At 33.1% G+C, this 26,595-nt stretch overlaps 1 protein-coding gene across 2 annotated transcripts in view; it reads right to left on the bottom strand.

Moving 5' to 3' along the window:
* Positions 1-1,747: 1,747 nt before the first annotated feature.
* EXOC5 (exocyst complex component 5) overlaps positions 1,748-26,595 on the bottom strand; it is a 56,878-nt gene continuing 32,030 nt past the window's right edge. Inside the window, exons 8-18 of one of the 2 annotated variants that reach the window (XM_021701530.2) lie at positions 24,142-24,186; positions 23,894-24,034; positions 22,834-22,916; positions 21,590-21,799; positions 19,865-20,012; positions 12,536-12,644; positions 8,718-8,838; positions 7,645-7,731; positions 4,789-4,897; positions 4,391-4,606; positions 1,748-3,736 (exon numbers count right to left, since the gene is read on the bottom strand). In XM_021701530.2, the coding sequence (XP_021557205.1) occupies positions 3,548-3,736; positions 4,391-4,606; positions 4,789-4,897; positions 7,645-7,731; positions 8,718-8,838; positions 12,536-12,644; positions 19,865-20,012; positions 21,590-21,799; positions 22,834-22,916; positions 23,894-24,034; positions 24,142-24,186 (1,458 nt within the window). In that variant the 3' untranslated portion in view covers positions 1,748-3,547. The remainder of the gene's footprint in view (positions 3,737-4,390; positions 4,607-4,788; positions 4,898-7,644; positions 7,732-8,717; positions 8,839-12,535; positions 12,645-19,864; positions 20,013-21,589; positions 21,800-22,833; positions 22,917-23,893; positions 24,035-24,141; positions 24,187-26,595) is intronic. The other variant, XM_021701531.2, reaches the window with a different exon arrangement.

The following is a 26,595-nucleotide window of genomic DNA, read 5'->3' as shown; positions in this document are numbered from 1 at the left end:
TAGCATAGTGCATGGGACTTGAGTAGATAAATGTAGCTATAATTATTTTTATTATGCATCAAAATTTAAAAATTGCTGTTTTTACTTTAGGTAGAATTATTTACTCTAAGAACATGGACTGGTCTTTTCCTCCAAAGTACACAATGTATTTTAGAACCGAGTTTCTCAAGCAGAGAGAAGTACTAAAGGAATTGAATATAGTTAAACTAATCGTATAAAAGCATAAAGTGCTTTTGATATCAAATTTTCCAAAAGAAATCGGAAGAATTCAGTACACTTCTAGGAAACATCTTACACTTCTGAGTCAGAGTAATATATGGGTAATATGCAGCATAATTTCATATTAAAAAAAATTAAATTCCCAGAGGTGAGCTTTTTAAGTCTACGACAAAGTATGCACTGAGTGAACTTTGTTTATTCTCATAAAACAGTTGTTCAAGCATGCCTTACTTAGCCACTACCTTATAAACATGACCACCTTAAAAGCTTTTGTGGCATTTCAGGAACCAAAATCTCTTTATCTGGGTACTTGTAAATATTCACCATCATAGATGAAATAAAGGCATTTTAGGGAAGCAGTAAATTCTCCACTTTGAGTCAATCTGGTAATTCAATTATTTCACCGTAAGTCAGAAGGCTGCTATTCAGATAGTGAAATATTTAAAGTGAAAGAGGAAAGAAAATCATTTAAATATATCATAAGTTAACATACTTAGCAGCCCTTTTTTAAAATGGGAAGGTGCTAGGGACTTGCAACCATGGTGATGCTCAAAATGAGGCTAAATACTTGTCTTGAAATAGTCAGATAGTCAACTATATCTAAAGATCCATCCAAGCGTTATTTAATAATTCTTCATAAGGACTATTTATCTACTCTGGTTGACTGTCATTTTCAATATCATAACTTACATATGTTAGACTTCCTTCTTAAACTTGTGTTCTGTATTTCACTTTCTGTACCATTTTATGCAAACATAATATACTCAAGTTGAAGAAAAATAATTTGCAGGGTTTTGGAGCCTATTTTCAACTTCAAAACATTACCTAAATATTGCCTGTTAGCTCATGTGGAACTGCAGAAAACTGTAAGATTCTCCTTATTCAATGTTGGCTAAAGTTACTAATATACAAAGTTCCATTATTGCTACCTAAAATTTTACCATGTGCACATGAAAAACATCTTACTTACTGATCATCTCTTTTGAGTCATAAATTGTGGACAAAATTTTATAGTGGCCACAAATATACAAAATATTTTAAAAACTGGAATACAAAGAATGCAAGTAATGCATAGGGGTTTATACAACAAATTTTTTTTTTCTTAGAGTAACATAATCAGTTTAGGTTAAATTTCTAATCTTAGTTATATTTTTCTCCAAAAAAAAGGAAGTGAGAAGACCTATGCTATAAAAAATAAAGAACATCTTGAAAACTTAAATAGAAATAATTTTTAAAATTAAGTACACATATCCTAAAGATGTAAAAATGGAGTGAAATAAAAAAACAATTGCAGGGAATTTGTTTATTAAACATTAATATTAACACTTCTAAGTTAAGTATTCACTTAAGAGTTTTCTTTGTCACTGCCTTGGTCAATGGACATAATGGAAAATATTGCACAAAACTCAAGCATGGAAATAATAATTAACAAAATATCTAAGCAACATGTATATGCTTTACATTTTAAAAATTAGTCCAAACAAAATAATTTGAAGCACTTCTCTGATTTGGAAGTCTTAAAATGTTCTCTCATGTTTTATTTAAGATTTTTTTTTCTTTTTTTTTTTTTTTTTTACAAATTGACACTGTGTACAAAGAGTTCAAATGGCCAGTAAAACTACTGCTTTAAAACTGTTGGCTTTCAGTAACAGAGGTATAATTTGAATTCACATCAGAGCTTTCTAAAATGGCAATAGTACAAGCATATGACTTTCTCTAGTATCCAAAATCTGTTCTGGCTTCCCTTGGCTAAGGAATAGAAAACTAGACAGCCTTCTAAAACTGCCACGATTTACTAAAATGCTTTGATAAAAGTTGGCATACTTTGTTTCTCTTCCTTACCTTGATAACACTGGGCTAAACAGAAAATGAAGAATATTCTGTCAATAGTAATTTAAACAGTAGCTAGCACTGGACCTGGAAATTTTGGTAAAATTGATGACCATTCAGAAACATAGTCTTAAAAGAAAAGTAGTTTGCCAAAATTAGGCCAAAAAGGCTACAAGGCTACATTAAAGGGAAAAAAATGCCAAGAATGAGCTGAACATTAAAGTTTATCTGTTCCTAGAAGATTATGAACACCACAAAGGAAGCTGAAACATTACATATAGATAAGAATGAATTCTTGCAGAGCAAGTTTATAGAAATTGTAGAGTAATAGCCTTTCTAAATTTCCACTTGATGTTTAAAATTTTATAAGTGATTTATTATGTCACCATATTAAGCCAAATCAATTAACTCCAATCAGTAAGAACTGCTTCAGAAATGCCTTGAAAAAGATGACAGAAACTATAGATTTGAAAAGCAACCAGTTTTTACAAAGCTCATCTCCAGACTTAGAATATATAATGCTATCTATCAATTCCTGATTCCCCTTAAAATGTATTACTTATGTTTAGCCATCCCATCTTATTCCAGTTTAGCATTAAGAAAGAAATCTTAAAGGACTGCATTGTTGCTAAACACTGTCAATATTTCTCATATTCACCATTTAGACTAAACCTCATTTTACTTCCCTTATAATATTAAAATAATGAATAAATGTGGTCCTTTAGTTAAGGTCCTCCACCTTAAGTGAAATATAAAATAAGGTAGACTTATTAATTTCTTGCTAGCATTGGCTTAAAATCTGTTTACGAAATAAGAAATAGTAAACTTTAAGTTTTTTTTACCCAGAAAGCAGATGTATTCTGATCCACTCCTAATATCTACATAAAACATTTCATCATTTTAGTTTAGTTTGTAACATTTTTCTTGGAATATTATTGTTGTACCTCAGGAAAAAAGCCAATTAACCAACTACAGAAATTATGCTCAATTATTAACCTTTTGAAAGAGGCAAAAGTTCTCTAGGAAAACCTAAAATAACTTGTTTAACAATTATCAAGTGCTGAAACGGTCATTAAAAATTGGTAAATAATAAATGCAGTTTTGCTGTATTTTACCATTAATGCAAAATAGGATGGTGAAATTTTCCAATAGAATATGTTAAAGAATGTCAACTGGAACACTGATAACATCTCATTTGTCTTCTGACACCAACATTTTCCAGGATGAAAACAGTGACATGTAGGTTCACAGAATTTGAAATTTAGAATTTGAAATTTATAAGTTCAAGAATGGAATTAAAATTCAACTTAGGGGGGAAAAGCAAAATATGGCTAGTAGTGTCCAAATTTCAAATAAAATCTCAAGGGTAAGTATGGCTGCTGTTTCTCCAAACAGTCATTTTTCCATAAAATGTTGGCTGTGTCATTAAGAAATCTCCTGTGCTTTCCATCAACCAAGGCCTGCTGAAGTACAACACGTTTCCCTTGTAAATGCAACCTCAGCTGAAATGTCGAGCAAGGCGGGCAGATCTATAGTCAGCACGAAGTTGTACAAAGGAGTGAAGAATGCTCTTGTCCAGATTAGCAAGTTGTTCTCCTGAGCAGACTTGCTTTAAATTATCTGGGGCAACTACCAGAAGATTGCAAAGTGCATGCAGAGTATCAAAGAGCTGTAATACCAGTGGAATCTGAATTGAAGTAAGAGGAGAAAAAAAAATAACATTGAAACAAAACAATTTCTAGTTTTACAATTAGTTTCTCATTTATATATTATTCTCATTTATATACTATTAAGACTTACTAATGTGGGAGAAATCAATATTAAAAATTGTAAAAGCTCCTGAAAGTGTCAAAACTCAAGTATTTCAGACATTACATAAACTTGATATAAACTTTTTAGGTGAAAAGGTCCATGTCAATTTCCTTCAATAGTAACAGTCATTTATACTTCTGTGGATTAGAATTAGTTACCATTAATTTAGCACTTTTCTTAAATAATTTAAACCTTAAGGAAAAGGGATTTCAGAGAGATGTACATGAAGAAAGAACATATTTTCCTGATGTGTGATATATACAGCATTAGTTATGAAAGTCAACAATGTCATTTGGACTGTCAAATTGAAATATGGTCTTGTCTAAAATACAGCACAGAGCAAAAATGTATTAAGACTGAAAATATGATTAGAACAATACTTTTTCAGTTAGGAAATGTTAGATCTGTCTCACTATAATATCAGCAAGTTTTAAACTTTTCGGTAGTGATTATAAGTCAGCATGCATTTTTAATGGTCTGACTTATGTTCTTGAGCCTATTTACAAGTTTTATATTTGTGAATACATACCTTGAAGTCTTTGGCACACTTCCTATATTCAGCTACATCACAAATTGCTAACATGCCACCCATACAACTGTAGGAATATTGTTGAAGATGCTCATAAATAAGTCGATGAAAACGTACTCCAAGTTCCATCAAAACTGTATCCACATTCTTCCCATCCATGGAATTTTTAATCTTTTCCACTTGCTTTCTTACATAAGCACAGACTTTAACACAGGCCTGTAAAATTTTTTCTACACTTATTACATAGAAATGTGTATCAGTTTAGCTAAGGAGAAAATACATATAGTGTCTCATTAATTTCTAAGTATAAAAGAAAAAAACTTAGAGCACAGTAAGATACACCAATGAAAATGTTAAGCATAGTAGATATTACTAGTATACTGAATTATTTTACTCACGTTAGTATACTGAATCAAAACATTGTTTTCATCCTCTGGCTTAAAATCTGTTTTCTTTTGTTCTGCAGCCAAGATATGCTTCATCTGTCCAATCATACAATTTAAGGTCCTAGAGAATTAAGAATACCATATATTTGACCCATTTATTTTAAATTTACTTTAATTTATATTATTTATACTATATTGAAATTATTTAATTTCAGAGCACCACAAAATTATTTACTATTGGTAGACTTTAGATTTTAGAAAAAATAAATTCTAGGTCTTGCTATCAATGAACTCTTGGTTTAATTAGCTTCCCGTTCTTGCCCAATACTTTATTTAAGGTAATCTTAAAACAGATTTTAGGGTAATTATAATTTAAGAGATGGATCAAACAACCTAAGCATAATAATGAATAAAGAAAAGGATAGAAGATTGGCAAAAGATAAATATATTAAGGGCTAGAGTTCCTGCTGAGGTCAGAAAGGTTATGGAATTGGAAGAACAGGAGGTTGTGAGCAATGAGTGGGATATTCAAGTTTCAAGTTTTTGTTATCAATGATAATGAGGTCTAGTAGGATATGAGAGTAGGTAGCTAAAATGAAGATGATGAAGAAAATGAATGGGTCACACACATGGAAGTAGAAATAACCTAAGATTTAAGTTTAAAAGAAAAACTGTAAGCCAGATGCCCAAATCCTCAATTAATGTAGGAGACTAACATAAATGATTGAGAGACAACAGGAATAGGAAAAGATGATGTGAGTTTCAAAGACAAAAGGGTTCCGACCTAACACCTATAGATGGATACTGGTCTGAAGATATCAGAGAAGAGATCAGGTAAATGCTCCGCTCACCTCTTGGCCCCATGGTACATGGGTAAAAAAATCAGAAGTTCACATTCATGAGACCACTACAGAATACTGTGCTTTCAATTAATCAACTAGTGCAAAGACTCTGAGATTAAGGCTTATACAGAATGACATTAAGAAGACACCAAGGAAATACATCTTTCCTATATCTCTGAAAGTTTAAGATATCCAACCTCCCTATGTCCCAAATATGATTTTCAGGTATTCTGAGGTAAAGCAAGAAGAAACAAATTAAGTTAATATGAGGGATTTAGGTTAGGAAAATACATACTTCTTGAAGTGATGATTATAATGTGTACAATATATCATACACATTATAATTATATTAAATGAAATTATATATGGTTCTCATATGGTCCTGACTAAAAACAAAAGGGAGAGACCAGTTTTAGGATTATTCTAAGCATATAATTCAGTAAATTAGTCTCAGTAATTAATTTTATAATACCCTATTTTTCCTAGTTTTATTCTTCAATTTTATTTTTCTTACCTTCATTATCATATACTCAGTAGTAATTCTTGATCTTAGTGAGAAGATAATTGGGAGGTGAGCTGCAAGTTTGATACTGATAAAGTAAAAATTTCTTAATTTTTTGTAAATTAGAGTAGATTCCAGGCTATCCTTATACAGCACTGAAACTAACCTGCATTCAAATATGCTTTCTTAAACAGAAGAGAAAGGAACAGAATTACAGTAAGTGAAAAAGATATGCCCAAATCTAGTAGCATGGGCTTTAGAATTTGAGTTCCAGCTCTACCACCATTAACTGTGTTATCTTAGCACATTACATAATTTCTTTAAGCCTCCATTTCCTCATCTGTAGAACAGAAACAGTATTTCCTACCTAATAAATAAAATAATACAGGTAAAGGTCCTTGCACTGTGCCTAGCACACACCAAATACTTGATAAGTGGTAACTATCATCATCATCAATATATGCCTACCACGTCATCTCAAGAAAAGAGACCCACTGCTCTACACTATTAACAGGTAATTAATTACAAAAAGTTACAAAAATTTTTGAATGCAGTCTGTATTCACTTAATGGAATTCACTTACAGAAAACAAGTATATTTATTTAAAGCATTTCAGATATAAGCCTAAAAATTCAAATGAAAATAAAATCCTCTATGTTACATATCATTTTTAAGGAGTCTGGAGAGAGAGAGGGAAAGAAAGAGGAGGAGGAGGAGAAAGTGGTGGCCTACAAAAATGGCTTTTCAATTGAATCTAGTTTAAAAGCATACCTAAACATACTGAAAACCTTTTCATGCTGCATTTATAATGGTGTTTTTACAATTTAAAAAATATGAGAGAAAAGGAGGGGCGACTGGCGCGCTCAGTCAGTGGAGAGTGTGACTCTTGGTATCAGGGTTGTGTTTGAGTCCCACATTGGTATCAGGGTTGTGTTTGGTATCAGGGTTGTGTGTGAGTCCCACTCTTGGTATCAGGGTTGTGTTTGAGTCCCACGTTGGTATCAGGTTGTGTTTGAGTCCCACTTTAAAATAAAAACTTTAGGGACGCCTGGGTGGCTCAGTCGGTTGGGCGTCTGCCTTTGGCTTGGGTCATGATCCCAGGGTCCTGGGATCAAGCAGGAAGCCTGCTTCTCCTTCTCCCTCTGCCCACTGCTCTGCCTACTTGTCCTCTCTCTCTCTCTGTCAAATAAATAAATAAATAATCTTTAAAAAAAAATAAAAATAAATTAAAAAATAAATAAATAAAATAAAGTCTTTAAAGGGGTGCCTGGGTGGTTCAGTTGGTTATACATCCGACTCTTGATTTCGGCTCAGGTCATGATCTCAGAGTCATAAGACTGAGCCCCGTGTCTGGCTCTGCGCTGAGCAGGGAGTCTGCTTGAGATTCTCTCTCTCTCTCCTGCTGCCCCTTCCCCCAGTGCTCTTTTTCTCCAAAATAAATAAATAAATCTTAAAAAAAAATCTTAAAAAGTAAATAAATTAAACATAAAAAATATAAGAGAAAAGGTAAAACTAACAACTTGCCTATCAATGCCAGTATCCAATTTCATCTCCATTTGTTCAATTATTTCTTTTTTCTTCTGAAGGCATTCAGATAACTTAGGAGAAGAGCTATTGAATGTTTAAAGGGGAAAAAAATCACATTAGTAGCCTTATAAAAGTTTTTCATACGCACATGTATATTGTCAGAAACATTTATACATACACATGTATTATTTTACTTTGCTCACAAATCCAAGAAGCACATAAGTAGTAATTACTATGCCCAATTCAATACTAGGAAATTATGTTGTATTACTATGCCTAATAGTCACACTAAGAAAAATTAACCAGTTAAACGAGAAGGAAGAGGAAGATTTAGATTTGTTACTTTCATCTAAGAGAAGATATCCCTTAAGAATATAAATATATGTGATTTTGCAATTTGGGGATTATTTGGTTTCCTTTTTAATTAGATATCTGTATTAAAAGTAAAACAAAAACAAACACCAAAGGATATCACCAGAGTCTTAAGAATATAATAAATTATACTAATTAAAATTTGGAGACTAAGAGCCAATCCAGCTGTATTTAGCTTTCCTATATTAAACAAATTTGACAATCATATTTGCCTTCTGAATGCCATCTAAATGTCAAAAACACCTAAACTATTAAGGAATCTGCAACCCTAATAGTTATGTGAATTCTGTGCTATGTGGCATTACAGCTCTTAAAATAGTACATTTCCTTTTAAAGTGTGATTCAGGGATCACAAGTGATCTTTATCTTTGAGACTGTTTTTGAATTAATTTCTTGGCATATCAATGTGTACAATAAAATGTTTAAAATTTTATCTTTTATTTTTCCTCTTTTTAAAAAGTATTTTTCCTTTTTAATAACAGTATACATACAATTTTATAAGGCATGTTCACGTATATTCTACCTTATTTAATCCTCACGTACTTTAAAAGTTCACATAAATTGAGATATAAACCAAATCTTATTTAATGCCTTATTAAAATCTGTCCTATTAATCTTATAAAATTTTTGTTGTGTATCTTTATACATAGAGCATTATAATAGTCACTGAAATACCAAAAAAAATCAATTTGACTAACCTTATTAGTGGCATAAGGTGATCATTAAACTGCTTGTCAAAAAGATGAAAAATAGTATTGGCCTGTTGCACAACATCCAAAAAATAGAGATTTGCATTCCTAGAATCTGAAGAAGGAATTCCTAAAATTGGAAGGCATGTACATATTAGAATCATACTTGAAGAAATTCATCTTGGCAACAGAAAAAAGAACACGGTATCATGAATAAAAGTCACTGCTATTTTAATAAATTAGCAATGATTTTTGTGGACAGAAGAGTAAAATTAAGTTTAATAACTTAATAAAATGAATAAAATTTTTACATGAAAATTTTCACCATCTACTCAGTCTTCATTATTTGCTGAGATAAACCAAAAATTAAATCAATAAATGAATCATCTTGGACTGTATCTTCTTTCCTTTCCCACTCTCATGTCCAGTGGTTCCACATGAGCCATGCATACACTTCCACCATTTTTCTTATAACAAGGCCTCATTATCTCTGGTAACAGTTAAAATAATTTTTTATTAGTTTCCTGGGTTCAAATCACTTTATCTTTTCTGCTATATATTGTTGCCAGAGTAACATACTTAAACTTACACATTTCACTCATCTTGCTCTCCATTATTTCCTCAAAAATATTCAAAGTCTCCTCACTGTCTAAAATTCATGGCATTCAAGCAACTCAACATGCTGACTCCAAAAAAGAGAGCTGACCTATCCAGACTTCAGTTTCCTCTTTTTTGTAGAAGGGCAGTCCATTCTAACCTTAGATGTTTGTGTTTCTAGCTAAAATTAAAAGGTATAATGGGCTAGGGAAAATATTCACATATGAGAAAATAAAATTAATACCTAGAATTCTTTATAGGATGATGATTTTTTTCAAAGTTTTAAAAATGAAAGCAAAGGTGTTTCATTTTCCCATAAAAGACAAAATCACCAACTGGTAAGAAAATTAAAGGCTCCAACACAAACTTACAAAAGAAAAAAATAAAGTCAATACACATGTGGAAAATCCTTACTATTAATCAAAGTTATTAAAATTAAGGTAATATTTATGTATATTTTTAACCACTAAATTAAAGTTTTTAAAAGAATATTCAATGTTATGCAGAAGAACTGGTACATGCAACAGCAGTGTAAATTAGGGCAAAAAAAAACCCTTTTGGAAAAGGCTTTATGTATAGAAATTTTAAAAATTGGTAACACACTTTGTGGGTTTTTTTTGGTTTTTTGTTTTTTTTTAAAGTAAACTCTAGCCCCAGTATGGGGGGCGAACTCATAACCTAGAGATCAGGAGTTGCATGTTCTACCAACTGAGCCAGGCAGGTGTCTCTGGTAACATACTTTGCTCTATACTTTGCTCTGCTAACTTCACCCCTGGGATTTCATATAGAGAAAATAATTCAAAATAAGGAAAACACTTTAAGCTCTACAATGTTCACTGCAGCATTATTTATATTACTAAACTGCTGGAAAAAACCCAGTATGTCTAGTAAGAGGGGATAGTTAATTTTATTTAACTTTATAATATATATGCATGACAAAATTTTATACTATCATTAGAAATAATAGCAGTAAGTGCTAACTGAATGGCTGCAGGGAAGAAAATTTATGAATTATAAGAGACATTTTCATCCTACCAGTAAATTTTCTAAGTCCTTCCAAATTGTGAATACAGCTACTAAAATGAAGATGCTAGATTTCCATATGAGCTAAATAATAAATCCTTCATACCATATGGATTCAAATTCTTGTTACTTTTTCTCATTATCTTCTTTAATCTTCTTAATATCTTTGAGGTATTATCATCCCAATACAAATTGCCACATTTAGTCATTTGCAAATGGCAAATGTTAAATACCTGATCTCAAGAGTTTGCTGTAATTGGGGTGCCTGGCTGGCTCAGTCAGAAGAGCATGCGACTCTTGATCTTGGGGTCATGAGTTTGAGCCCCACACTGGGTATTGAGATTACTTAAGAAAATAAATTAATAAACTTAAAAAAAAAAAAAAAAGAGTCTACTGTAATTAAGTTAAAAAAAAGCAGGATACAAATGCTTTTAATCTGTCCTGAGAGCAAATCTACAATCATGAGAGCAAATTAAAAAATGGGTAAGAATAAATCAAGTTTACTGAATTATGGTAATTTTGCTTCAGTGTTAAAAAACTAAAAAATGATGTGATATACAGTCAATAAACATTTTTGAGCATCTGCTATGTGCTTTCTAAGTACTAGAGAATAATGGTGAATAAGACAGATAAGATTCCTAGCCAAAAGAGCATATATGCTGTTCTCTTAAAATACTCTTTCTCCAAATACTCCATTTACTCTTTCACTCCATTCAGCTCTCTAGTTCATATAATTCCTCAGAGAGGCATTCCCTAATCAACCTCTCTAAAAAAAGTCCTCTGCTCCTGAATTCCCCCATCCTACCTCCCCAACACTTCTCACTATCTTACTCAATTTTATTTTTCTTCATTGTACTTTCTAGTCATTTGTCTATCTTATCCCTAGGAATGAAAGCTCTGTGAGTGTAAGAGTAGGCATTTAAAAGTGAATGAATTCTGGTAAGTGGAGGCAGACATTAACAGATGAAAATTTCACTGTGATAAGTGCTATGAAAAACATTAATTCAGTGATGAAGTAATGAATAACTAGGCTGGGAGTAGAGGGCTATCTTAGAGTAATCCACAAAAGCCTCTTTAAGAAGGTGACATCTTAGTTAACTGAGATCAGAGGCTGAAAAGTCAGGCATGAGAAATGCTACAGGAAAAGGGATTGGGGGATGGGGGAAAGCCTGAGTGAGGAAAAAAAGAATGAAGGCTAGAGTGGCTGATGGCTAAGGTAGTGAGAGGAAGTACAATATGAGAAGTGGATGAATACATAACAGGAAGACAGATCAAAAGCCATGCTTTTGTAAAGTTTGTTATTGTTTTTCCCCTAAAATTAATAGGAAGTCCCTAAAAGGTCTTAAACAAGGAAATAATAATCAAACTGTTATGTGGAGTCAGTAATGTGGAGAGGTTGAGAATGTTTACAGAAAGGCCAGTAAGGAATGGATAAAGATGATGGTATTTAAATTAGGGTGGCATTAGTAGAGCTTGAGAAAAGGAGATGAATTTGAGTTATGTTTGGAAGTATAGGATTTGCTAACAGACTAGCTATCAGGTTTGATGGAAAGGAAGAAATATGGCAACTCCTATGTTTGGGGCCTGAGCAACTAGTAAATAGTAATGCCTTTTAAGGACATGGGAAAGAATGGGAGTAGAACAAGCTTAAATGGAAGATAAAGAGTTTCGGTAGGGATATGTTAAATTTGAGATGCACACTGAACAGGTGGAAAGTTCAAAGAGGGAACTACATTAATGCGATTGGAATGTAGGGAAGAAATCATTATTATCCTATTAATACCAGTAAACCTGAAAGACCAAAAGCAAAAGAAAAATTTTAATATGAATCTATTCCTTTCCAGGCTTATTTTGGAATATTTTCCCTTCTAAACTTTACATTACTCAACTGCTTCAACCAGAATTGCTGTCACCTTCAGTTCTGCTCCTTTGACATTTTATAACTTGTAGCATTGTACCACATTCTGCCATACACTGTAGTGACTTATGTAGCTTGCCCTGCCCTGTTTGATGTAAGCAATATGAGAGAACTCTGTGTAACTTTCTGCGCCTGACAAACTCTTGCATTATAGATGCTCAAAAAGCATTATTCATTGCATTGAACTGAATTTGATATAAAGAGTTGCATATATACAAAACATTATGCATACAGTTAATCAAGCATGATCAAAGGAATTTAACACAAAATATAACACAAATATACTTACCAGCAAGTCCTGTTTCCAAAGCATAATCAATATGCTCAATACATAAAAATTCCACAAGAATGGTAAAAATTCTAAAGGCATTCCTTGGTAAATCAGAAGGATCAGAGAGCTTTAAAAACAAAAACCAAATACATCACTCCTAAAGTCTATCTTTAAAAAAAGGGCTTTTTTTTTTTTTTTAAGCAATCAACTTTGTATACAATGTACCCAGTATTCAGGTATCAAAATGCTAACTTATGCCTCTTCCTCTCCACCCCCAAAGCCTCTCTCACATACATAGACATATAGTTACAATGCTTCATATTTATCCACAATTCTCCTGGCTTAGACTAGATCAATATTTTTCTCACCTGGATTGCAATCCATTAGTGGATTGCGACAAGAAAGAAAGAGGGAAGAGAAGAGAGAATCAATAGTAAATAAAGTATAATGTACATGTTAAAACCACATATAGTTTTATGAAATACACATACACACAAAAACATCATACACATATGCATACATATAACAAAGATCCACTGGACTGCTATGTAAAATCCATTTCTTATAGGTTGTGGTCAAAGAAGTTTCAGAGCCACCAACTTTAACAAAAGCTATTCTAGCAAAACTCAGAATAAAAAGGATTCTCTATTCTTCTGGGGGGTGGGAATGGGGAAATCGATAACAAATGCACTATAAAATATGACAGGCTCAAATCCCAGCTTCATCACTTCCTCTTTGAGTAAACCCTTAAGATATTATTTAACCCCACCAGGCCTCAATTTCTTCATCTGTAAGGTGGGAATAATATTAACAGTACTTACATCCTAGTCCTGAGGTGAGAATAAAATATAAAAATGCACATAAAGTATTTTTAGCACAATGTATGGCACACAGTAAACTTACAATAATAAATGTTCATTTTGCTGTTGATATTGCTGATGATTACTCAGAAGAATTATTAGTAATTATGGTGAGAAAATGAAATCTCTCTTTAAAAAGTTAGAAAACTACCTCTCAACATCTTATCATTGCTTTCTGTATTATTTATCAACTGATTGTTGCCACTTCGTAGTCTATTCATTTACCTTTCTCAGAGCAATGCTTATTATCTGATATAAAGAGCTGGGAGCTGAAGTACATAACCCCTTTAAAAACCCTATTATAAATACTGATTTGGTATTACTCAATTCCCTTCCTGATCTTCTTAATACCACCTCAAAGTTTACTCTTCACTAGTCGCTCTACCACAACCTTTACCTCCCTTCTTTGCTCACTGATCCTCAACAGAAGCCCTTAACAAGCAATAAAGAATAAACTTTTCACCCTCCTCCTGTTTACATTCATATATCCATGCATAATTGATAGAAGAGGTAGACAGGCAGAATTGATAGGCAGACAGAAGATGTAAACAACCCTGTCAATCAACTGGACCTGACATTTATAGAATACTCCATCTAACAACATCAGGATATACACTTCTTTTTTCAAGTATACACAAAACATTTACAAAGATGGATCATATCCTGGACTAAAACAAGTCTCAACAAATTTAAAACAGATTCACATCATACAAAGTATGTCCTCTAACCACAACAGGATCAAATTTGAATCAATAACAGAAAGAACTAAAAAATACCCCAATATCTGACAACTAAAACACTTCTAAATCACTCTTGGGCCAAAAGAAATCAAAAGGGAAATTTAGAAGTATTTGAACTGAATGAAAATAAATACAACATATCAAAATTTGTGGTATGCAGCTAAAGCTTACCTTAGAGAGAAATTTATAAGACTAAATGTTTATATTAGAGAAGAATGGTCTCAAATCAATGACCTCAGTTCCCACCTTACAAAACTAAACAAAGAAGGGCAAATGAAACCCAACCAAGCAGCAGAAAGTAATAAAGAGTGGAAACTGATGAAACACAAAACAAAAGAATAGAGAAAAATCAATGATACCAAAAGGTGATTCTTTGGGAAAATCAATAAAACTGATAAACCTCTAGCCAGACTGATCAGGGAAAAAATATACAAATTACTGATATCAAGAATGAAAAGGTGACATCACTATAGATTCTACAGATATTACAAGGATAATAAGGAAATATCATGAACAACTTAATCCCAATAAATTCAAACATTTATGTGAAATATACAAATCCTTAAAGACATGAACTACCAAAGCTCAATTAAAAAGAAATAGGTACCTTAAATAGTTCTAAATCTATTAAAGAAGTTGGATTTGTAGTTAAAAACCCTCACAACGAAAACCGCAGGCCCAAATTATTTCACTGGTAAATTCAAGCAAACATTTAAGGAAGAAATAATATCAATTTTACACAAACTCTTCCAGAAAATTAAAGAGGAAGAAATATTTTCCAACTCATTCTACAAGGCCAACATTACCCTGATAACCAAAACTAGACGAAGACATTGTGTGAAAAAAATATATGTATAAGTCAATATCCCTCATGAACACAAACACAAAAATTCTAAACAAAAGTTCAGCAAACCTAATCCAACAAAATATACACAGGATAATACCTGATAACTAAGGGGAGTTTATCAAAGGAATGCAAGGTTAACATTTGGAAATCAATGTAACTCAGCATACTAACATAATAAAAAGAAAGCATTTGACAAAATCCAACACCTAATCTTATAAAAACTCAGAAAACTAAAAATAAAAGCATTTCCTCAATCTGGTAAGGAGCATCTGTGAAAAACCTATAATTAATATCATACTTAATGGTGAAAGACTCAATGCTTTATTCTTAAGATCAAGAATAATACAAGGTATTTGCTCTCACCACTTCCATTCATCATTGTACTGGAGATTCTGAGCAATGCAATAATGCAAGAGAACCAAATAATAGGTTCCTATACTAGAAAGAAATAAGTAAAATTGACTTATTGGCAGACTCCATGATAGACTATTTAGAAAATCCTTTGGAATCTACAAAAAAAAAAGCGCTACTAGAACTAATAAGTTTGGTTAAGTTGCAGGTATAAAGTCAACATATAAAAATCAACTGTTCTTCTATATACTGACAACAGAGTATCAAAAATATAAATTAAAAAATACCACTTGCATTACATTAAAATAGCACAAAAATGTTAAATACTCAGGGATAAACCTTGTGTGCTAAAAAATTACAAAACTTTGGTAAGGAAAATTAAAGAAAACTTAAATAAATGGACAGATATACTTTTTCTTTTTTTTTTTTTAAGATCTTATTTATTTATTTGAGAGAGAGAGTGAGAGAGAACATGAGAGGGGAGAGGGTCAGAGGGAGAAGCAGACTCCCCGCTGAGCAGGGAGCCCGATATGGGACTTGATCCTAGGACTCCAGGATCATGACCTGAGCTGAAGGCAGTTGCTTAACCAACTGAGCCACCCAGGCGCCACTGGACAGATTGACTTATTGGCAGACTCCATGATAGACTGAACACTCAATATTATTAAGATGTCACTTCTCCACAAACAGAACTATAGATTCAATGCAATCAAAACCCCAAACTTTTTTTCCCCAGAGACTGACAAACTGGTTATAAGACATATAAGGATGCAAAATAATTTATATGAAAATATTAGGGGACTGACACTACCTAATTCAAGACTTAATAATTACAGTGATCAAGACAGTGTAGTATTGGCACAAAGACAAATAGGTCGATGGAACAGAATAGAGTCCAGAAACAGATCCACATATAAATTGTCAAGCAGTTTTCGACAAAGGTTCCAAAGTAATTGAGTGGAGAAAGGATAGTCTTTCCAATAAATAACACTTAAACAACTGGATACCTAAATGCAAAAAACTGAACTTTGATCCATACACCATAAGACGTGTATAAATTAACTCAAAACTGATCATAGACCTAAATGTAAAACTAAAACCCTAATAAGATATCACTACACACCGTTAGGCTGTCAAAAAATAAAAAGACTGATCATGGGGCGCCTGGGTGGCTCAGTTGTTAAGCATCTGCCTTAGGGTCAGGTCATGATCCCAAGGTCCTGGGATTGAGTCCTGCATCGGGCTCCCTGCTCCGCAGGAGGCCTGCTTCTCCCTCTCCCCCTACTTGTGTTCCCTCTCTCGCTGTGTCTCTGTCAAATAAATAAATAAAATCTTAAAAAAAAAAAAAAAGGATTGATCATACCAAATGTTGGAGATCATGGGGAGCAAATGAAACTTTTACACATTGCTGGCAGGAATGGCAAATGAAACAACCTTGGAAAACAGTCTGGCAGTTTCTTTAAAAGAAATACCATATGAATCAGCCATATTGCTACTAAGTATATACCCAAGAGAAATGAAAGCATATGTCTGCATAAAGACATATACATGAATGTTCACAGCAACTTCATTCATAATAGTCAAACACTGAAATCAATCTAAATGTCTATCAATAGTTAAGCAGACATACTGTGGTATATTCATGCAAGGAAATACTACTCTGCAATAGAAAGGAGCATACTAATACACACAACAACATGGATGAATTTCTAAATAATCATGCTGAGTGAAAGAAGCCTGAAACACATGTACATATTATAACATACCATATACTATTTATAAAAACTAGAAAACTGATGAACCTCTTAAAGACATCCTATTTAGCTTTCAAGACTCAGTCCTCAAATGTCGCCTTCTTTTTGAAAGCAAATCTATAGTGACATAAAGCTGATCAGTGGTTCTCTGAGGATAGAAGTGAAGGGAGAGGAAAGGGGGATTATAAAAGGACAAAAGGAAACTTTTTGAGGTGATGGATCAGTTCATTATCCTGACTGAAGTTATAGCTTCAGAAATGTAGACATAACTTACCAAAGTTATCAAACTGTGCAGTTTAAATATATGCAGTTTACAGAATGTCAAAGGTATCTCAAAGTTATTTTTTTAAAAAGGAAAAAAGCACCAATCTGCTCATTACACTGCCCTTTTTAAATAATCCTTTAAAGTTTGCATCATCTACAAGGTCAAGTCTAAATTTCTATCCATGGTGTACAAAGAGTTTCTGTTTACCTTTGCAATTTCCTTTCTCATTACTCTCCCATGTACATTTTTATTTCAAGCATTTTATGCTGCACATCTGATCTTTGTGTATTACTTTTTACATGTACTATTCTCTGCAAGAATCACCTTCTTGAAGATATCCTATGTAGCTTTAAGACTCAGGCTTAAAAAGTCCCCTTCTTTTTGAAACCTTTTCAAATAAATACTCTTCCTCAATTCTTTAACCAGGCAGAGCTGGTTGCACCGTCTTTGGTCCCAGCAGGGTATACCTATTTTGCACTGATTATTTATATGTCTACCTCCTTTCTCCACACTATTCAAAAGTAATATATATGTCTTATTTTTATATCCTCAGTGCCTAACATAGCAGGTGGTACAAAGTAAACACATGTTTCTTGGATTAGATTGTGCTGAACTTCAACTGAATTTCTATCTTGTAACTTTCCAGACAAAAGGTCAGGACACTGAGCTAGTTACTATGATTCAAACAACATAATGTTGACTGCTTCAGGTTCAATGATCTTTAAAAATATTTTAACACATTTCCAGCATTCAGAAAACTAGAGATAATAATTTACCAAATATACCCATCACCCACCCACATATGTCGTATCTTTTTTTTTTTTAAGATTTTATTTACCCATTTGACCGAGAGAGACACAGCGAGAGAGGGAACACAAGCAGGGGCAGTGGGAGAGGGAGAAGCAGGCTTCCCGCCGAGCAGGGAGCCCGATGTGGGGCTCAATCCCAGGACCCTGGGATCATGACCTGAGCCGAAGGCAGACGCTTAACGACTGAACCACCCAGGTGCCCCCAGATGTGTCATATCTTAACATTTTTTCCAAATGTACTTCAGATTTTTTTTCTTTTTTGGGGGGGGAAGGGGAGTCCTACATATGGATGAAGTCCCTTAGGTACTCCTCCCTCATGGCAAACACTACCCTGAATCTATCATGCTTATGCTTGTGCATATCCCTAAACAATATAAGGGTATTCTTTTACTTTTTAAAACTTTATATAGTGGCATTATACTGAATATATCTTTTCCCCATTTTGTTCTTTTCACTCAACACTGTATTTTTGAGATTTTTTTTGTTGATACATGTTGATACTCTAGTCATTTAAATTGTTGTACAGTATTCTAGTGTATGAACAATGTCAATTTATCAATTCTCTTTTCGAGGCACACTTAATTTGCTTCTAATTTTTCACCATGATAAACAATGCTGCTATGATGTTAGACATGGCATGTAGACCTGTGAGTTTCTCTAATGAATTCCGAGTTACTATGCGAAGTAACTATACCAATTTTTACTTCCATTGGTAGTGTAAGAAAATTTATATTGCTCCACATCCTTACTATCATCAGACTTAATTTTTGCAGACTGAGACAGTATTTTCCCATTTTAAGTTTCATTTTCCTATTAGTGAGACTGAATATCTTATTGGTAATTTACATTTTCTGTATTTGTTTACATGTTTAGTGGTCGAGCCAGGTTTTGAGTCCACCTCTGGCCGACTCCAGAGACCTCACTCTTGGCTATCACATATAATGGAGTCAGATGATAGTTTCTTTATTTACTGAGAACCCACTATGTGCGTTTATTAGTCTTTGTTTTCTATTGATTTATATTTATATGTATAATTTATACTGATTTACTGTCTATCAATATAAAATAGACATATATATCAATACAAATAAAAAAATTAAGACTGCCTCAACTCTCAGTTCCACTGCTTAAGAAGTATGTATCTCAGTTTCTTCATCTGTAAAATGGAATAAAAACCTCACAAGATTGTTACAATGATTAAATGAGCTGATGTATACCTAAAGTGCTTTGGAACATAGTATATGCTATACAATTATTTGCCACTATTATTTGTTTTACATAATCTTCTGCTAGTAATACTGGTTACAAATACCTTCTTGCAGACTGTGATTTAGCTGTTTCCTTTGTTAAAGTGCATTTGTTGGAAAGAAATTCTAAATTTTAATGGAGTCAACTTTTCCTTTGATATCTCGGTTCTTAAGACATCCTTCTTTCCCTAATGCTCTATTTCTTTATGAGATGGCTCTAAACCTCCCTTTCATATCTTGATTTAATATATTGTACAGAAGAAAAATTTGGTATATTCAACTTTTGAAATTATATTAAAATACACTTCTAAATAATTTTAAAATAATTCTGTTCTCCAAAACAAAACCTCTATAATTTTTTATTACAAAAAATAGTTGTTCCTAACCAGAGAGCAGATTTATATCTTACTATAAACAAGGCAAAGATTAAAAAACACAACCATATAAATAAAATAAATTTATAACTACTCTTACCCTATGACATCTTTCAAAGGCTTGTTTGGTTTCTTGTAAAAGATTAACCACCACTTCTTGAGATAGGAAAGTTTCCCCATGAGTATCGATACTTGGCCCCAATGGTAAGTTGGTACGTTGTCTAATTCTCTCTTTCAAATCCTGAATACTAATGCATCATAAAAACAAATGAAAAGAGAACACTTTACTATACACAGATTTCAATTTCAAGTACTCTTCAACTTAAGTTGTATATATCAACAGAGAAAAATGGACTAATTGCCAGACATAAAAGTTCTAATTCCAATAATTAGTTCTGTAAAGTGAAATAAGCTTTAATCTCTAAACATAAGATTTTCAACTGAAAAATGAGTATACTTGGAGTTGTGACCTTTAAAGTCTCTTTCAGCTCTATAATTCTGACTCAATAGCCAAAAATTTCTTGTTTGGTTTCCTTATGAAGTGGACTATTCCAAATAAGTTAATATAACTAAATGATCCTGCTTAAAATAAACTTTAAAAATTTAGTGCTTTTTAAATATATCTAACCATTTGAGCATATTGCACATTTCTTTATCATTATTAAACAAGATATATTAAACATAATTTAGCTTTTCTTAATGACTGAGGGTTACTTTGAACATTTACTTTATGGTGGTATGTTTAGAAGGTTGGATTTCTTTTGCTCCTAGAATACCTAGCTCTAGACCACTATGAACTTTTTTTTTAAAAAAAGATTTTATTTTTGGGGCGCCTGGGTGGCTCAGTTGGTTAGGCATCTGCCTTTGGCTCAGGTCATGATCTCAGAGTCCCGGGATCAAGTCCTGCACCAGGCTACCTGCTCAGTGGGGAGCCTGCTTCTCCCTCCTCCCTCTGATCCTCTCCCTGCTCATGCTCTCTCTCATTCTCTTGCTCTCAAATAAACAAAATCTTTAAAGATTTTATTTTTTTTAATTAATCTCTACCCCAACATGGGGCTTGAACTTACAATCCTGACATCAAGAGTTGCATACTCCATTGACTGAGCCAGCCACACACCCCAAACTATTTTTTTTTTTAATTCTCATGATTGTTCTTTAGTTTTTCTCTTCCCTTACTTGCTGCTGCCTTTCAGATGTCACTTCTTATTCCTAATTATAACCTCTCCCTGATCACTATTTAGTATATAAAAAACTGGGAAACAAGAAACTGATTTGAGTGTACTCTGTACTCTAATTATATGGCTCTGCATAAGTCATTCTGCTTCATTCTAGAATCAAATTGGTCCCAGACAGTTGAGATCTGGATAACAGATGCCACCAATCCTATAGCAAATCATTTTCTTCTAGTATGTGAATAATCACAGGTTTTAAGGTATTAATTAAATAATTTTATGCCCAAGTATTAAAAAGCTCAGGATACCTAAACTGTAAACTATTTGCTATTTTTTCCCACACCTGTAACAACAAAAAATGATGTGCTTCCTAGTTAATAACCTGGAATAATTTACTCAGTGTGGGGGAAAAAAAAAAAGGAGACTATAGAACTCTTTATAGTGCTGGTATTCTGCTTTACATTTTAATTACATTATGTTAGGTCATTTCAACATGTGGTTCAAGAGACAGGATTTGATCAATGGTCTAAATAAGCTGGGTTAAATGAGTTCTTCACAGAAAATTCATTGTCAATATTTGACAACTTTGTCCAAATATAATAAAGGTCTTAAAATCTTTAGTTTTAACTACAACATTTAACAGAAACACTCACCCTCCTGTGCCAATGGATCTCTTTTGATGGTTTTTTGAGTCATAATAGCGCTGTAGGATCATAGCACTTCTGCTTTTCAAATATCCAGTCTCCACCTCAATATAGTTCTCCAAATAGGAAATGAAAATGGATTTGATAAGCTTCGACAAGAAAGTCTGTTTATCAGTACCTAAGTTAAACTCCATCAACTTGCTGGAAAGGTTTGTGGTTCTTTTCATGGAAAAGGGGGAAAAAAATTAATGTATATTTTAGGTACAGTGACAATACTAAGGAATATATATTTTTACAATGTGATTTTAATAACTTATGTTAAACCACCATTTCTTAAACCTTGGAAGGCACTTAGGATACAGAGAGCAGCTGCATAGGGCTATATATAAAGTAGAATGGATATTACAAACAACATTGTGGCTTAGAAAACTGACTAGGGATAATCTCCTAGGGATGACTTAGGAGAAGAAACCAAGGCAACCAACCAGTCTAGAAATGGCAACAGTGGCAGAATGACTTCAATATGTTCTAATGCCATTCATGACATGGTACCCACGTCAGAATACTGAGAGATCTACTTTCCGTTCATTCTCTTTTGTCTTTGTCCATGTGGACTTTCCTCTAATTTTCTGTTTCACATTATTAAAGATAGGCTCACAATAAATGTTGTTGGGATGGACTTCCTGATTATGGTTACTTTTGAAAACCCTCCTCTCAAAATGATGTCACTGATGAACAACAATAGGACTGGGAAAAAAAACTCCCTAAGCAGCTTCTGATACGATATTTCCAAATGTTACACTTGTATTTACAAAGCCCAAGGCAAATTTTTATATCAGACTTAAGGCTGAAACTGTCATTTGTTAAGAATTTGTGACTTTCTCAATTTCTAAAGTTTTAACTGCCAGATAAATGTCATTATACTATGTCTTAGAGAAAAAAATTAAAGAATAGTGAACTAGCTTACAATTAAAACCAGAAACAAAATTCTTGAGTCTTAACGTAAAAAAAGTTACATTAAAGTACATGACTATACAGCATAATATCAAATTCCTTAAGTTAACATGCTAAGAATACTGCTCTTTGTACAACAGTAGTCTATATAACCAAGCATTTAATGCTAAAAGGTATACTACTATCTACAAACTATTACTCAAAAAAAAAAAAATACTTCATTTTCTATTAAAAAAAAAAAAAGGAAAGAAAATCTGAGATGTTACTATTTTCCTATTTTCTACTAATTAAAAGCATACCTTGTATATAAATCATAGAGATTTTTGAGATACTGCTCTGCATCAGACTTCCTACATTCTTCTAACTGGTCTTTCACAAAACTCTGAGAAAAAAGTCAACATTTTATCAATTAAGTAAATATTAAATTATATATTTTTCTCTAAAATTATTCCACATTCTTGAATTGTTCTGATTAAAATACAATGGAAAAGGCAATGCATAGAAAATATACCAATATAAAAAAAATAAGAACACAGGTTTTTAATTTTTAATGCTTCTCATATTTACCTGTTCATCTATAGCACTCTTAGGAATAAGTATTAAGAATTTCAAGATTTCTTTTGAAACTGGCCTATCTTGCCTCATAAAGTACATTTAAAAAACAAAACCTGAGGCTACACTGATATAGTCAATTCCTTAAGAAATAGCATTTCCCAAACTGTGGCCTGGGTAACCCTAGTGTCCCTTGAGACATTAACAGGCATTACTCTAAAATTTTAGACTCCTGTTTTCAGAGAATCACAATACGTATTAGTGCTGTTAAAGGATATTAAGAGTCCTGAATTGTGTTTTAAAAACAAACACTTCTTTAATGTTGCTTAATCCGGTAGTAAACACAGTTTAGGAAATGTTGCTTTAATGTACAGTGCTATGGGAGTCAAGGTTGTAAATTAAATTACTGTGTTTTTTCTTTTCATGTTAGTACATATTATAAAAAATTCTATAGATTGCACTTGTAATTCTTACCCAATTTCACAAATGCCATCTATTGGTCAAAGTGAGGACCCAATAAAAATAAAAATCTGAGGTTTCCCCTCTACAACCTGTTATAACTACTATTGCTGCTGGAATAAATTTCAAACGTGCTCTGATGATACTCAGTGATTATGATTAGCACCTTTTTTCTTGATGAACAATATTTTTTACAAAAGCATGATACTGTCATTCCTTTCCCCTTCACTGAATAGATTACTATCCCAAAGGGCATTACATGAATAAACTAAATTTTTAAGAAACTTTTAAAACAGAGGAAAAAAATCACATATTGCCTTAAGAACTATTTAGTCAGTTTAAAATTACCTGTAGTTTGACTTCAAATACATTTTGAATAAGTTTAGCCAGTACTGTTTCTGGATTGCTAAAGATATCTCCAACTTGTTTGTTCACTCGTTGGCAGAGTATCTCTGCATCTTCAAATATATCATTTCTCAAGTAAGCACCCTAAACACAGGCATTTTACATAGTGAATATATAATTTTTAAATGGTTTTAAAAACACAAATTAGCATAAAATAAAATAAAATCCAATAAAGTATACTATTATGTTACCTCCTGGCACTGCTTTATATAAACATCAACACAATGGGAATAACCCTACGAAGAAGAAAGAAATACATCATCACAGTTCTGGTTTAACAACAGTAATTATAACAGTAATAATCTCAATAAAAAAGTTCTTATATGTAATAAAGCTATGTCTATGTGACACAGACATAGCTATATATATATATTCATTAGATATAAAGCTATATCTAATGAATCACCAATAGTAATAGTTATTGGACTTAAATAAAATTAATAGTAGAAAACTAATAATATAGTATTTCTCCCAGTTGCTTTCTATGAAATTGATCACCTGGTTCATATCCTTGCAGGACTTTAGAATGAAAGAAGAACCCTGAGGTATGACTTCTGTGCAGTCATTTTGCCCTATGATCACCTAGCCATCTCCTTCAACTCTAAATCATGTATTTGTGTGCATGCTCCCACACACACACAGATTCACAATCTTGAAAAAAGGCTTATATATATATATACATACATAAGTATACGTATGTATATACATGTATACACATGTATGTATTTCCTTCTTTACTCTCTTGAATTCAAAGCATTTGTGTTCCCCTGCAAGAATCTGAATAGAGCTGTACTTAACTGGCATTCTGGAAATTTACTTTTAAAATTCAATCTATTTTAGCAGAACATATTTAAAAAATAATTTGTCATATTAAGCTCTCTTTAATGATTTGTATTAACAAATCATACATAAAAACAAGTAAGCAATGCAAAGTATACAATCATCTTAAAAGCCATTCTTAATACTCATGCAGATATTTTACTTAAATGAAAAGTCTAAAAAATAACTTCTATTTCCCTACTCAGATACAAATACAAAGAAACAGGTTTTTTATATATATTTTTGTGTGTATTTGTTCTTTTTTTCTTTTAGATTTTATTTAAATTAGTTAACATATATCATATTACTGGTTTCAGTGGTAGAAATTTAGTGATTCATCACTTGCATGTAACACCCAGTGCTCATTACAACAAGTGCCCTCCTTAATGCCCATCGCCCATTAACCCATCCCCCTCCCCTCCAGCAACCCTGTTTGATCCCTATACTTAAGAGTTACTTGGGGTGTCTAGGGGGTCAGTCGGTTAAGGATATGCCTTCAGCTCAAGTCATAATCCCAGAGTCCTGGGATCAAGCCCGATGTTGGGGGTCCCTGCTCAGTGGGGAGCCTGCTTCTCCCTCTCCCTCTGCAGCTCTCCACTTGTGCGCTCTCTGTCAAATAAATAAAATCTAAAAAAAAAAGTTTCTTACGGTTTGCCTCCCTCTGTTTTTATCTTATTTTTCCTTCCCTTCCCCTATGTTCATCTGTTTTGTTCCTTAAATTCCACATGAGTGAAATCATATGGTATTTGTCTTTTTCTGCCTGACTTATTTTGCTTAGCATAATACACTCTAGTTCCAACCACATCACTGCAAATGACAAGGTTTCATTCTTTTTGATGCCTGAATAATACTCCATTGTATATATACACCATACACCACATCTTTGATCCATTCATCAGTCGATGACATCTGGGCTCTTTCCATATTTTGGCTATTGTGGACATTGTTGCTATCAACCTCGAGATGCACGTGCCCCTTTGAGTCAGTGTTTTTGTATTCTTTGGGTAAATACCTAGTAGTGCAATTGCTCAATCATAGGGTAGTTCTATTTTTAACTTTCTGAGGAACCTCCATACCGTTTCCAGAGTGGCTGCACCCGTGTGCATTCCCACCAACGGTGTCCCTTTCTCCACATCCTCACCAACATCTGTTGTTTCCTGACTTGTTAATCTTAGCCATTCTAACTGGTTTGAAGCGGTATCTCATTGTGGTTTTGATTTGTATTTCCCTGATGCCCAGTGATGTGGAGCATTTTTCATGTGTCTCCTAGCCATTTGTATGTTTTCTCTGGAGAAATGTCTGTTCATGTCTTCTGCCCATTTCTTGACTGGATTTTTTGGGGGGTTTTTTTGGTGTTGAGTTTGGTAAGTTCTTTACAGATTTTGGATACTAGCCCTTTATAAGATATGTCATTTGCAAATATCTTCTCCCATTCCATTCATTGCCTTTTTTTTTTTTTTTTTAAGATTTTGTTTATTTATTTGACAGAGAGAGAGAGAGACAGTGAGAGCAGGAACACAAGCAGGGGGAGTGGGAGAGGGAGAAGCAGGCCTCCTGCCAAGCAGGGAGCCCGATGCGGGACTCGATCCCAGGACCCTGGGATCATGACCTGAGCCGAAGGCAGACGCTCAACGACTGAGCCACCCAGGCGCCCTCCATTCATTGCCTTTTAGTTTTGTTGACTGTTTCCTTTGCTGTGCAGAAGCTTATCTTGACGTCCCAATAGTTCATTTTTGTTTTTATTTCCCTTGCCTCTGGAGACGTATTTAATAAGAAGTTGCTGCGTCTGAGGTCAAGGAGATTGCTGCCTGTGTTCTCCTCTAGGA

The sequence above is a fragment of the Neomonachus schauinslandi genome, chromosome 9 (assembly GCF_002201575.2).
Source record: "Neomonachus schauinslandi chromosome 9, ASM220157v2, whole genome shotgun sequence".
NCBI classification, from domain to species: domain Eukaryota; kingdom Metazoa; phylum Chordata; class Mammalia; order Carnivora; family Phocidae; genus Neomonachus; species Neomonachus schauinslandi.
Note: the sequence above shows the minus strand (reverse complement) of the source record. Positions and strands in the feature narration are given on the sequence as shown.